At 48.9% G+C, this 11,798-nt stretch overlaps 1 protein-coding gene across 2 annotated transcripts; it reads left to right on the top strand.

Moving 5' to 3' along the window:
• Window positions 1-86: 86 nt before the first annotated feature.
• Window positions 87-11,798, top strand: mtmr12 (myotubularin related protein 12). Of its 2 annotated transcripts, none has more exons than XM_084694723.1 (16): window positions 87-218; window positions 1,499-1,556; window positions 1,807-1,943; window positions 2,932-3,004; window positions 3,294-3,430; window positions 3,560-3,650; window positions 4,660-4,783; window positions 5,177-5,252; window positions 6,066-6,163; window positions 6,334-6,458; window positions 6,891-6,969; window positions 7,061-7,131; window positions 7,427-7,596; window positions 7,785-7,961; window positions 8,678-8,845; window positions 9,050-11,798. In XM_084694723.1, the coding sequence occupies exons 1-16, from the start codon at window positions 150-152 to the stop codon at window positions 9,779-9,781; spliced, it is 2,385 nt and encodes a 794-aa protein (XP_084550849.1). In that variant the 5' UTR covers window positions 87-149; the 3' UTR covers window positions 9,782-11,798. The 2 variants fall into 2 exon arrangements, with proteins under 2 accessions (XP_084550849.1, XP_084550848.1); XM_084694722.1 differs by having other exon boundaries at window positions 3,243-3,430.

Raw genomic sequence — 11,798 nt, 5'->3', positions numbered from 1 at the left:
ACAGTGATGTCTTATAGCTTCATCCAAAACCGACCAGTAGGAGCAGTTTATGGGCGCGGTCAGTTAAATAGGAGGTTCATTAGTCTAGTAGTGTTTCGAATAGCCAACTGTTTGGAACAGCACCTTTTATTATCGGGAAAGTTGGCAATATGTTGAGTTTGGGGAGCGGGGTTGGGAAGTCAGCCAAACCGTCGTTCGTTTCCTATGTCACTCCCGAGGTAAGCCGTTTCGCTCATAAATACTCGTAGATGAAAATGCAATGAATTAGCGAGTTTATTGAAACTACGACCAAGCCTCAATTGCCGAGTTGACATCTACTACTTCCAATGGGACAGGTCCTAGCAATGCTAGCTAACTGAACTAACTAGCGGCTGCACTATCTAGGGTTTATTAACAGCTAGCTAGTTAGTAAACATAAATTTGTACGGGTGGAGTTTCGGCTAGTCTAAATCTGCCAGTACCGTTTACTCTAGCTAGAAAAAAACATCAGTTTCCTCTGTGGACGGGCCGTTTTGAATGCAGTTTTTTTTCCGGGTCCTCGTCTCATTTGGACTCGATGTGGGGTCCTGTGACAGTGCGGTACTCTCGAGTCAATGACGCTCGATAGCGCAAATTATGACGGACAAGAGACGCGGGGTCAGATTAATTTACAGTGATTTGCCTGAAGTTTAATTACTTCTAATTATTTTAGTGACAATGTAACTAAATATTACATAAATTAATTTGACGGGATCCCACATCACGTCCTGTTCCACAAGTTTTTGTGACTCTACTGTATCTGAACAATGTGATCTTTGACTGCTCGTTTAGATTAAATCTTATCTTAAATGTGCTGAAACGAAAAGCTTGTGCAATATTATAGAAAAATAGCCACCGTCCTTTTGCCTGTTATTGGTAGGGTAGCCAACATGACCATTTGAAAGGTGGACCTCCTTCCTTCTCTCCTCGTGACAGGCCCAGTGTGTGTAGATTAACAAACTCTGAGTCAAAGATTCAGCTACAACTTTCAAGTTTACTTGAAGGCTATTTGAGGACTTCAAATAGTGTAGCTGCTGTGCCTAGGTAAAAGTTTCAGTGTTGTGGAAGAGACACTGTTTAAGAACCTTATTTGTGTCCAAAGTCTTCCAGAGCATAGGTGAGGGGTGTTTTAAAACCTAACTGCCTATTTCGCACGGCCATAATATGCAAAACAAAACACTTAAGTTGTGTAATGTTCAGAGAAGTATACACCTATTGAGTTGTAACTTCAACAAAGCGATGGTGTTGCAGTTGGTTCTGCTGATGTCAGAAAGCCTAACCCTTATCTTGAACCCCCTCTGTCAGCAGACCCCATGCTGTGTAACGTCAGGGGTGACTTGGTAGCATAGGCTGATGTATCTCTTAAGTCTTGTGAAGTGAAGTTATTGTTCCTGTCAGAAGTGTGATTGTGAGTTGAGGCTCCTTCTGTCCTGTCTGAGGGTGTTGAACTCAGACTGTCCTCTGTCTGGCTGTCATGTAGGAGATCAAGTCAGAGAAGGAACCGTCCAGAAAAGAGAATCTTCCTGTCTTGTTACCAGGTGAGGCTTGATAAACACGCTACCACAGGGGCGGCCATCTCTGGTCCTCGAGAGCCACAGTCCAACGACCCATTCATTAGAATCAGGTGTGCTGGAGCAGGGAAACATCTAAAACGTGCAGGACGGTGGCCCTCGAGGACCAGGGTTGGCAACCCCCTGCACTACAATTATTACAGAGAGCTGTCCCAGCCTCATGTGAAAACAAACTGTCTGTGACAGGCTTGTGTGTGCGGTGTGGCTTGTCCCACAGGTGAGGTGGTGTTCTGCAGTGCCAGCACGGTGCTCAGATACACGCAGGATGACCTCTCTCAGCGGGGGGGGTTCGGCACGCTCGTGTGCACCAACTTCCGCGTGTCGTTCGTCAGTGACGAGCCGTCGGCGGAGAAGGTGAGATACCCACGTTCACACGCACGCACATATGCAACGCACACACAGAGAGCCAACTAAGATGCAACATTTAAGGTCTCTAGGCCTTGCTGTACCTCAGAAGCCTCGTTTCTTAACCAGACGTAGCCTGAGCCTAGAATGGGGAGGGGACAGAGACGGCCCCCCCTCACTGGCCTCTCCCCTCACTGGCCTCTCCCCTCACTGGCCTCTCCCCTCACTGGCCTCTCCCCTCACTGGCCTCTCCCCTCACTGGCCTCTCCCCTCACTGGCCTCTCCCCTCACTGGCCTCTCCCCTCACTGGCCTCTCCCCTCACTGGCCTCTCCCCTCACTGGCCTCTCCCCTCACTGGCCCCTCCCCTCACTGGCCTCTCCCCTCACTGGCCTCTCCCCTCACTGGCCTCTCCCCTCACTGGCCTCTCCCCTCACTGGCCTCTCCCCTCACTGGCCTCTCCCCTCACTGGCCTCTCCCCTCACTGGCCTCTCCCCTCACTGGCCTCTCCCCTCACTGGCCTCTCCCCTCACTGGCCTCTCCCCTCACTGGCCTCTCCCCTCACTGGCCTCTCCCCTCACTGGCCTCTCCCCTCACTGGCCTCTCCCCTCACTGGCCTCTCCCCTCACTGGCCCCTCCCCTCACTGGCCTCTCCCCTCACTGGCCTCTCCCCTCAGTGGCCCCTCCCCTCACTGGCCCCTCCCCTCACAGATGTCATCTCAGGAACTGAGTTCCCCTCTCGTGGCTGGAGCGTTTGAACCTGGGCAACTTATGTATTTGGCAGTAGTGCTGAAAGCAGCCACTGACAGTACTTCCTTACATTAAACATTCTCTTGTGGGCTTTCGTTTTCTTATTTTTGGGACACTGCGGTTGAGTCAGTCTACTCTTATCTACTTGAGGGGGAAGTTTGCAACTTCCTCTTCTAGAGTTACGTTGTTTCTTGTCAAGTCTTTATGAAGCTGGACTCACCCATCGTTTCGATTTCTTCCGATGTTCAGCCCCAGCACTTCAAGAACAAACTGTATGGAGAAAATGATATTCCTCTATCGTGTGTGGACAGCATCTACGGAGGTAGGACTTCAAACCAGCTCTCCCTGCAGCACCACACTGTTTAGAGGGTGGACATGCGATCATGAAGAGGGCGCTGGGCAGACAGAGATGTGCTGTGGCTCAATTTAGGACAAAGCTCCTCATGCCATTTGACCCCATATGTAACCATTAGAAGTCACAGACAAGCTGTCATATTTTTTTATTCACCTCTGAATTCAACTGTTATTTTTTTTGTGTTCATTTGAAAAATGACAAACAGAAAAGAAAAAAAAGAGCAAGGTTGTCACGGCGCCCGTGTCGTCCCCGGCAGGTTACGAGGACAAGAAGAAGCTGATGACCGGCAGCCTGGTGAAGAACAAGTACCCCTCCAAGATGATCATCCACTGCAAAGACCTGCGGGTCTTTCACTTCACACTCACCTTCTGTAAAGAGGATGACTCCAAACGGGTACTGCTCTCTCTGCCTCAGACTACGCAAGAAAAACCTCCATATCTCTACTCTCTGCCTTTTTGTTTATCAAAAAAACATGTTTTTAATCTGTTTGGTTGGTGAGTGATGAGTCTTGTGTCGTGGCAGATCTTCCAAGGCATCATCCACCACTGTCTGGAGCCCAAGTCACTCAAGTGTGTCTTTGCCTTTTCCTACTGTGAGAAGACCTCGTGTCCTGGTGAGTCATTACACTGAACGAAGATCACAAGGTTATGCAAAATTTGGCCTTCATTTGAAGAAAATTATATTTTAACCTTTTTTGACATCCTCTAATGCTCTCCTTGCATTGAGAAACCCCCTTGTTAGCATTACACAGGACCTCAAAACACGGCCACGTTCGAGTGAAAACGAAACATCAGCCCTGAGCTGTCACTTTCCCGCCCTGCAGACGAGGCTAATTGTTCTCATCCATAAAATCAAAAGTAACAAGCAGCACCACCACAGAGGGAAATTCAATAAGTCTGGGAGACCTCAGTAAAACATGGCCTCCATTCAAAACACAATTAGCACAGAGCTCGTTAAAACATTCCAGCACTGCACACGCAGGCCCACATCCATGAAAGAGCAACTACAGACCTCCGGCTAGAGAGAGAGACCTTTTGGATGCACTTTTCCTTTTTTGAAATATATTTTTTGTGGGGGGGGGGGGGGGGGCGGGGATTTTTCATGCTTTATTGGACAGTTGTAAGTGAAGCGTGACAGGATAGGGCAGGGAGCCTTTAAGACATGCAGCAAAGAGCCCAGACTGATGTCAGACCCAGGCTGCTGTGGTCAGCCCTCAGCCTACACGGCACACACACTTCTCCAGTGAGCTACTGGGGCGCCCCCTCTTCTCCAGTGTTGTGGTGAGTTCACCCCAGCCTGGTCGTCTCTGGGCATCATGGAGGGGGCGCGCCCTCTGCCCTGCTGTGCGGGCCCCACAGCAGGCTGCTGCTGCATTCCTTAGAGGCTCTCCTCAGCCTGCTGGTCACGCTGACTTCAGTGTGAAAGAGGCTGCCATGAAGCCCTGGCATGTTAGGAATGGACAGTAGAGAGGGTGTGACAGGGTGGTGTGGGATAACAAAATACAACACAAATCAGCAAACACCAGTGTAAAGCCTGTGCTTGAGATGCCTGTAAAGGATGTGGAAGGTTGTGGAGATGACCACAGGGCACAGCTGAAGAGCAGTTGCTTGTTGTTTCTCCAGAGAAGCAGAGGAAGGAGAGGACGCTGCTGTTTGACAGCATGGAGGACTGGGCGCAGGACATGAGGAGATTGAAGGGAACCTGCCGGCTGGTCACGGAGAACACCAGCTTTGAGCTCAGTCCAGAGTAGGTCCATGTCAGTACATCTGTCAGGAACACGCCAGCATATTAAACCCACAAATGTGATTGTAAGACTCAACAATACCACTGTCAGCCAGGGTTCATATTTTCTTTTTTTAAGATCAGTGCAATGACAAAACTAACTGAGAAAAACTATCTAGAACAAAATCCCTTTTTAGTAAATATTCTTTATTTTTTTTATAAAACTACTAATACTTCAAATGCAATCCTGTCATTGGCTGAAATAACTAAGAAAATCCCTGATGCTTGGCTGTCAGACCTGGACATGATGATCAGAGTTGCTAGATTAAAACATATTTCACCATCACAGCGTTTAACTACTGGGCTAAACTGGCCCAGTGGTTACCAGGGTTACCAGTGTGTTGTGTTCTCCTTCAGGTTACCTCAGGTGTTCATCGTCCCATCAGATGTTGCTGACGAGGACCTGACTGCCTTCCAGGGAAGAGGACTACCAGTAAGTGTCCCCTCACTGTCCTGTCTGAGAACGTGTCCCCTCACTGTCCTGTCTGAGAACGTGTCCCCTCACTGTCCTGTCTGAGGACGTGTCCCCTCACTGTCCTGTCTGAGGACGTGTCCCCTCACTGTCCTGTCTGAGGACGTGTCCCCTCACTGTCCTGTCTCAGGACGTGTCCCCTCACTGTCCTGTCTGAGGACGTGTCCCCTCACTGTCCTGTCTCAGGACGTGTCCCCTCACTGTCCTGTCTGAGGACGTGTCCCCTCACTGTCCTGTCTCAGGACGTGTCCCCTCACTGTCCTGTCTGAGGACGTGTCCCCTCACTGTCCTGTCTCAGGACGTGTCCCCTCACTGTCCTGTCTGAGGACGTGTCCCCTCACTGTCCTGTCTGAGAACGTGTCCCCTCACTGTCCTGTCTCAGGACGTGTCCCCTCACTGTCCTGTCTGAGAACGTGTCCCCTCACTGTCCTGTCTCAGGACGTGTCCCCTCACTGTCCTGTCTGAGGACGTGTCCCCTCACTGTCCTGTCTCAGGACGTGTCCCCTCACTGTCCTGTCTCAGGACGTGTCCCCTCACTGTCCTGTCTGAGGACGTGTCCCCTCACTGTCCTGTCTCAGGACGTGTCCCCTCACTGTCCTGTCTCAGGACGTGTCCCCTCACTGTCCTGTCTCAGGACGTGTCTGGCTGCTATTCTCCTGCTTGAAGCTGATTGGATGAGTGTTTACTGGGCTTGTACATAGCGGGGTCTGTAACCGGTCTGTCTCCATGTTGACCTGGCCTGACCTGTGTTCTGGGTGGTGTGGTGTGTCTCAGATCTGGTGCTGGTCTCACCACAGTGGATGTGCTCTGTTCAAAACATCCTCCCTGCCTGTGCTGCCCGAGGACACCCTCTCCCAGGCCTACATGGACAGGTTAGGGACAAATCTCAAAATCCTTTTAATTTAAATGGGACATTTCTGACATCTATAATGTGGCATAGCAGCAGTAGAAAACGGGTTTATAAATGTAGCGAAAGCAAATCATAATAATAGTGTTTCCAGAAGCACTTCCTGTTGTCTGACTGTGTGTGTGTGTGTGTCAGGATGTTGACAGCTGTGGCGGCTAACTACCTGTACTCTGTGAAGACTGAAGACCTGTCTGACTCACTGCCCTCCCTGCAGGACGTCCAGCAGTCATACAACAAGTTCAAGCACTTCTTCCTCATTGGTCAGTGGGCCATGTTTAAGGACTGCTGCTTTTTGATGCATGTTTGATGCTGTTCTACGGTTTGTAAATGAAGTGTGACATGAAAAAAAGTTACGCCGAGCTCACATTACTTGTTGAAGTCCCTATCGACACTCACATCTAACCCATGCTAGGACAAAGGTTTGGACTGAACCCCAAAAACTACAGCCACAAATATAATCTCATTCTGTGGGAAACACTGGGAGGGAGAGGGGGGGGGGGGAGAGAGATAAAGAGAGAGAGAGAAAGAGAGAGAGAGATAAAGAGAGAGCGATAACAGAGGGGGGTGAAGCCAAGGCTGGAATCCAGGCACCTGAAACATTTTCACTCCCTGAAAGATGTTCTACATGTTTGCTGGCAAATGAAGCCTTCCATAGATAGTGTTACTTAACTGTTTGGTCGTCCTCTCTTAAGACAATACAACAGAGTTTTGGGTGTCGGATGTGAAATGGTTCTCCTCTCTGGAGAACTGTGGCTGGTTAGACATCATCAGGTTAGTTTGGTTTACAAATGTTTTGTTTAAGAAATACATTTATTATTATGTTCTCCTGTGGTTACTACTAATAGCATTCTATAACTTGCAGGCAATGTCTGCAGAAGTCTGTTGAAGTGGTTGAGTGCCTGGAAAAGGAAAATTCTAATGTTCTTATAATGGGTAGGTTATCAAAAAATAAATCATTGTAGTACATCAGACATGTACGTTTGTTTTCCAATGTGGGTGAGACAGCTTTATTTAATAAATGTAAATATTTGTTAATATATTTTTTAATATTTACATTACATTTACCCTTGACGCTTTATCTAAAGCGACTTCCAATTTAAAAATACATATCATTTCCTCTGTATGAAGTTGATGTGAGGGGGGATAGATGTGCTGTAGTGTCCCCCCCATGTATAATGAAAGCTGCTCTGTTGTATGAACGGGGTGTGTGTCTGTGTGCTGTCTCCAGAGGAGGGGGGGTCGGACCTGTGCTGCGTCGTGTCCAGCCTGGTGCAGCTCATGCTGGATCCTTTCTACAGGAGCCTCACAGGGTTCCAGAGCCTGGTGCAGAAGGAGTGGGTGGCAGGCGGACACAAGTTCCTGGATCGCTGCAACCTGCTCCAGCTCAAAGACAAGGAGGTCAGGGGGCAATCATCCTGCTCACTTACCACTGTTCATCTGTTCACTCACTTAAGTAATGAGAAATCAAATATGTTACTCTTTTTTTTTCTCTCTCCTCTCCTCCCCTCCTCTCCTCCCCATCTCCCCTCCTCTCCTCCCCCCCTCCTCTCCTCCTCCCCATCTCCTCCCCTCCTCTCCCCCTCCAGAGCCAGGCTCCAGTGTTCCTGCTCTTCCTGGAGTGTGTGTGGCAGCTGCTGCACCAGTACAGCCAGGCCTTCCAGTTCTCTGAGACCTACCTGACCGTGCTGTCAGACAGCACACACGTGCCGCTGTTCAGCACCTTCCTCTTCAACTCCCATCATCACAGGGACACCTTCCTCAGGGTAACCTTCTCACACGCACTCTTTCACACGCTCACATGCAGACGCCGTCACAAAAAGAATGATACCGCTGCACTACTGAACTACCATATTAAGTCAGGGGGAAATGTCACGCTCATCTACAGCACAGCTGTAGTAGACATAGACACTAGTAATGGCATCTCACTCAACTAAAACAACTTTAATGTGAACCATGTCTGTGTGAAGAGATCTTCCTTAAAGCCTGCATGCCTGGCTGGCTTTGAGCCCTGACGCTTGGCTTGAACAATCCTCCTCTGTCCTTCCTCCCTCCCTGCCTCCCTCCCTGCCTCCCTCTCTCCCCCCTCTCTCCCTCTGTAGCACACTGTCCTTTACGTAACACAGACTGCAGTGTACCCACGCCGGGCACAGCTGGGAGGTGGACTAGCTGCATGTGCTAGTGCTACAGTGTTCCCCCGCCCCAGTCTCACCCAGCCCTCCTCTCTGCTAGTGCTACAGTGTTCCTCCGCCCCAGTCTCACCCAGCCCTCCTCTCTGCTAGTGCTACAGTGTTCCTCCGCCCCAGTCTCACCCAGCCCTCCTCTCTGCTAGTGCTACAGTGTTCCCCCGCCCCAGTCTCACCCAGCCCTCCTCTCTGCTAGTGCTACAGTGTTCCTCCGCCCCAGTCTCACCCAGCCCTCCTCTCTGCTAGTGCTACAGTGTTCCCCCGCCCCAGTCTCACCCAGCCCTCCTCTCTGCTAGTGTTGGCAGGCGGAGTTGCCTCAAGCACAAAGAGGCCCTTTGAACTGCCCTCCAGTGTGGGACTGGTCGGTGCAGTTTGACTGCAAGGCCCAAGATCTCTTCATTAACCCTCTGTACGCTGACAAGTCCAGACAGGACGGGGCCAGCAGAAAGACACACAGGCCGAAGGTAAATGGGTATTCATTTATTGGACATTTGTCACTTTTTCTTCAAATTGTAGTAGGATGCGTATTGGATGTTGTGGTCAAATACTAAATTAGTACAAATGCACACTTGAAAGACCCGACTGCATACTTACTAGTCTCAAGGTGTGATTTGAACAAAACACCCAAATGAAATCAATCCCCCTCCTGTTGCCGTCTGTGACCGCAGCACCAGAGGCAGCTGTCCTTGCCCGGCTGTGCCTTCAAAACCCCTCCCAAGAAGGGCTTCTTCAAGGACGAGACAGACAGCCTGAAGAAGATCCTGCGCGTGCGGCGCGTCAGCCGCTGGATGCTGTCCCCCGACTCCCCCCAGCCTCCCTCCTCCCTCAGGGAGTTCTACGCCTGCTGGCTGCGGAGGCCCCTGGACCCCCACGGCCTGCTGCTGCCCTGCCTGACAGGGCCCTCCGTGGGGGTCTGGATGCAGCGCTACCTCCGCTGGATCCACGAGGTCCAGATCTTCGGGGGCGGCCCGGTCACCGTGCTGAGTAAGGTCGCTGATCTGCTCAATGAGGTGCAGGACCTGCAGAGGGAACTCCAGCACCGCTCCTGCAGTACTGCCTCTGACCACCGCAACAACAGCACCGCCTCTGACCACCGCAACAACAGCACCGCCTCCGACCACCGCAACAACAGCACCGCCTCTGACCACCGCAACAACAGCACCGCCTCCGACCACCGCAACAACAGCACCGCCTCCGACCACGGCGGGGCGAGGGGCAGGGTGCTGGGCGAGGCTGGATCGATGGCTGCCAATAACGCTGTGCGGCTGTCGTCGTCATACCCCTTTGTGACGCACAGGAACTGGTCCTTCAAGCCAGCCATCCCCAGCAGCCTGCTGCAGGGGCTGCTGGTGTCTGGGCCCCTGGCCGAGCAGGACGACGAGCCCGAAACTCTGGTCTGAGGGCCAGAGCCATGCCCCCCTGGGGGGCAAGGCCACGCCCTCCTGGGGGCAGGGCCCTCTTGGGGGGCAGGGCGATGCAGTGGGGGTAGGGTTGATTTTGTAACTTGATAAATTGTGTTGTTGCTTTTTTTTTCCCACTTTTGGATATTGTGGCAGTCCAACACACTTTGATCAGGTGGGGGTTCTGCCTCAGGAATACAAAGGTCAGAAAGGTGTTTTTCCCCTACTGTATGACCATGTCCCATACATGACATGTGAAGGCCCTCTGAGACCTTTTGGTTGGAGTCAGAATGCTCAAAATGCAGCGATGCGATCCAAAGTTGGCAGGGTTATCCATAACAAGAAGTTTCATGTAGCACCTGAAAGTTACTTAAATTTCAATTTTGCCTAAGGAGGGTACACACACGCACACACACACAAGATCTTTCCCACTTTTTTGGATGGAGCACTGTGGACAGATGTGAAAGCTTTGATATTACCCACTTTTAATAAGAAAGCCTAGAAACAACGTGCAAGGCCTTACCACCGTTACTGCTGAGATGTGCTGCTTTATTCTTTGAGCCAGGGAACCAGAAGCAACAAGCCAAAAAGTATGTTGGAGCAATGAGACCAATGTGGATCTGGACTGCACTAGAAAGGGACTTCTTTCACCTAAAAAAAACTTGTTTTCTTTTACATTCTGTAATATGTATTTTGCCTACAACAATGTTTATGTGGCCTTGATTGTTTCAGGACATTTTGTCAGTCTTCTTTCCAGAGACTTCCAAAGAAGTCAAATGTTGTTGAGGTCAGATTACTGTTCCGATATGTAACTTGGATGGTATCGGATTGAAAACAGTGTTTTATGGTATAAAAAACGTTCTTCTAAGATTATTTTTTTCTTTGAAGTTGTTGAAATTGAATTACTGAAGAGTAATACAGCTTAGTGCCTAAAGTCATTGATTTCATTAAATGTGGTGGTAAGGGTAAAAAGATAAATATTGAACAGCCTCTTGATAACGGATTGAGAATTATTGTGTGCTCAGATTTAAAATGTTTATTCGATGTTGGCAGTTGGTCAGAGCCACCTGCTGGCTGCAAAAAGAACTGCCTTTTACAAGAAGAATGATCTCACAGAGCTTTATATATGAGTAGTGTGAGGACATGGGGCCTGCTCCATGAAGCAAGTTACTGAATAAGCTAGGCGTAGGTCAGGAGACATCTATACTCATGTTCTCGTCACTAAGGTGCATTATCCCTGTCAAGATGTTTTAAAGCTGTGGAACTGGTTTATGTGAGGGTGTCACTGTGTGGCCATCATGGGGGATTAGATCCTATTAACAAACAGGAAGCATTGTTAAGAATGTTTTAAGGTGAAGCCATAGGTTTAGTACCTGTTTCAGATTTCTAATTCATGATTACCGTGCAGACTGAGTACCTTGACAGAATCATCCTAGTCTCAATATATATACCATAAATGTCTCCATATTATCAAGTTTTTAACATGTATAGGTATTTACCTTTTGTTGTAAATGTATATTTATCCATTTTATTGATACAGACATTGAAGTATAAGTCAGTTTGTCTTTTCATTTTTCAAACAGGTGAGACGAATGGAAATACTGTCTTCACTGATCACTGTTGACACATTGACCATGTTCTTGTATATACTACAGATATTGACATTTCAATATGTAGACTTTCTCGTGGACCAAAACTGTTGTATTCTTTAACCTGTCCTTGATGCATTTGCCTTTAGCTTTAGCTTGCACTGAAAACAAGAAAAGGAAGACAAACATTGTTTCTGTTATTTCACAGAAAGTGTTTCTGTTATTTCACAGAAAGTGTATCTTTATATTTCTCTATTTAACTTCCTGCACTACTGATGTCATATACTGAAATTCAAATTTAAATTGCACTTTTTTTGCACTAATACTGTAAATGGATCCAAATCACCAGATGAACATGTCTACAATGCTAATGATAGCTCCCTTGGATTGCTGATGCTAATTCTATGATTAAAGAGTTTTGCGTTTCA

This window comes from Hypomesus nipponensis, chromosome 28 (assembly GCF_054491055.1).
Source record: "Hypomesus nipponensis isolate SF chromosome 28, ASM5449105v1, whole genome shotgun sequence".
NCBI classification, from domain to species: domain Eukaryota; kingdom Metazoa; phylum Chordata; class Actinopteri; order Osmeriformes; family Osmeridae; genus Hypomesus; species Hypomesus nipponensis.
Note: the sequence above shows the minus strand (reverse complement) of the source record. Positions and strands in the feature narration are given on the sequence as shown.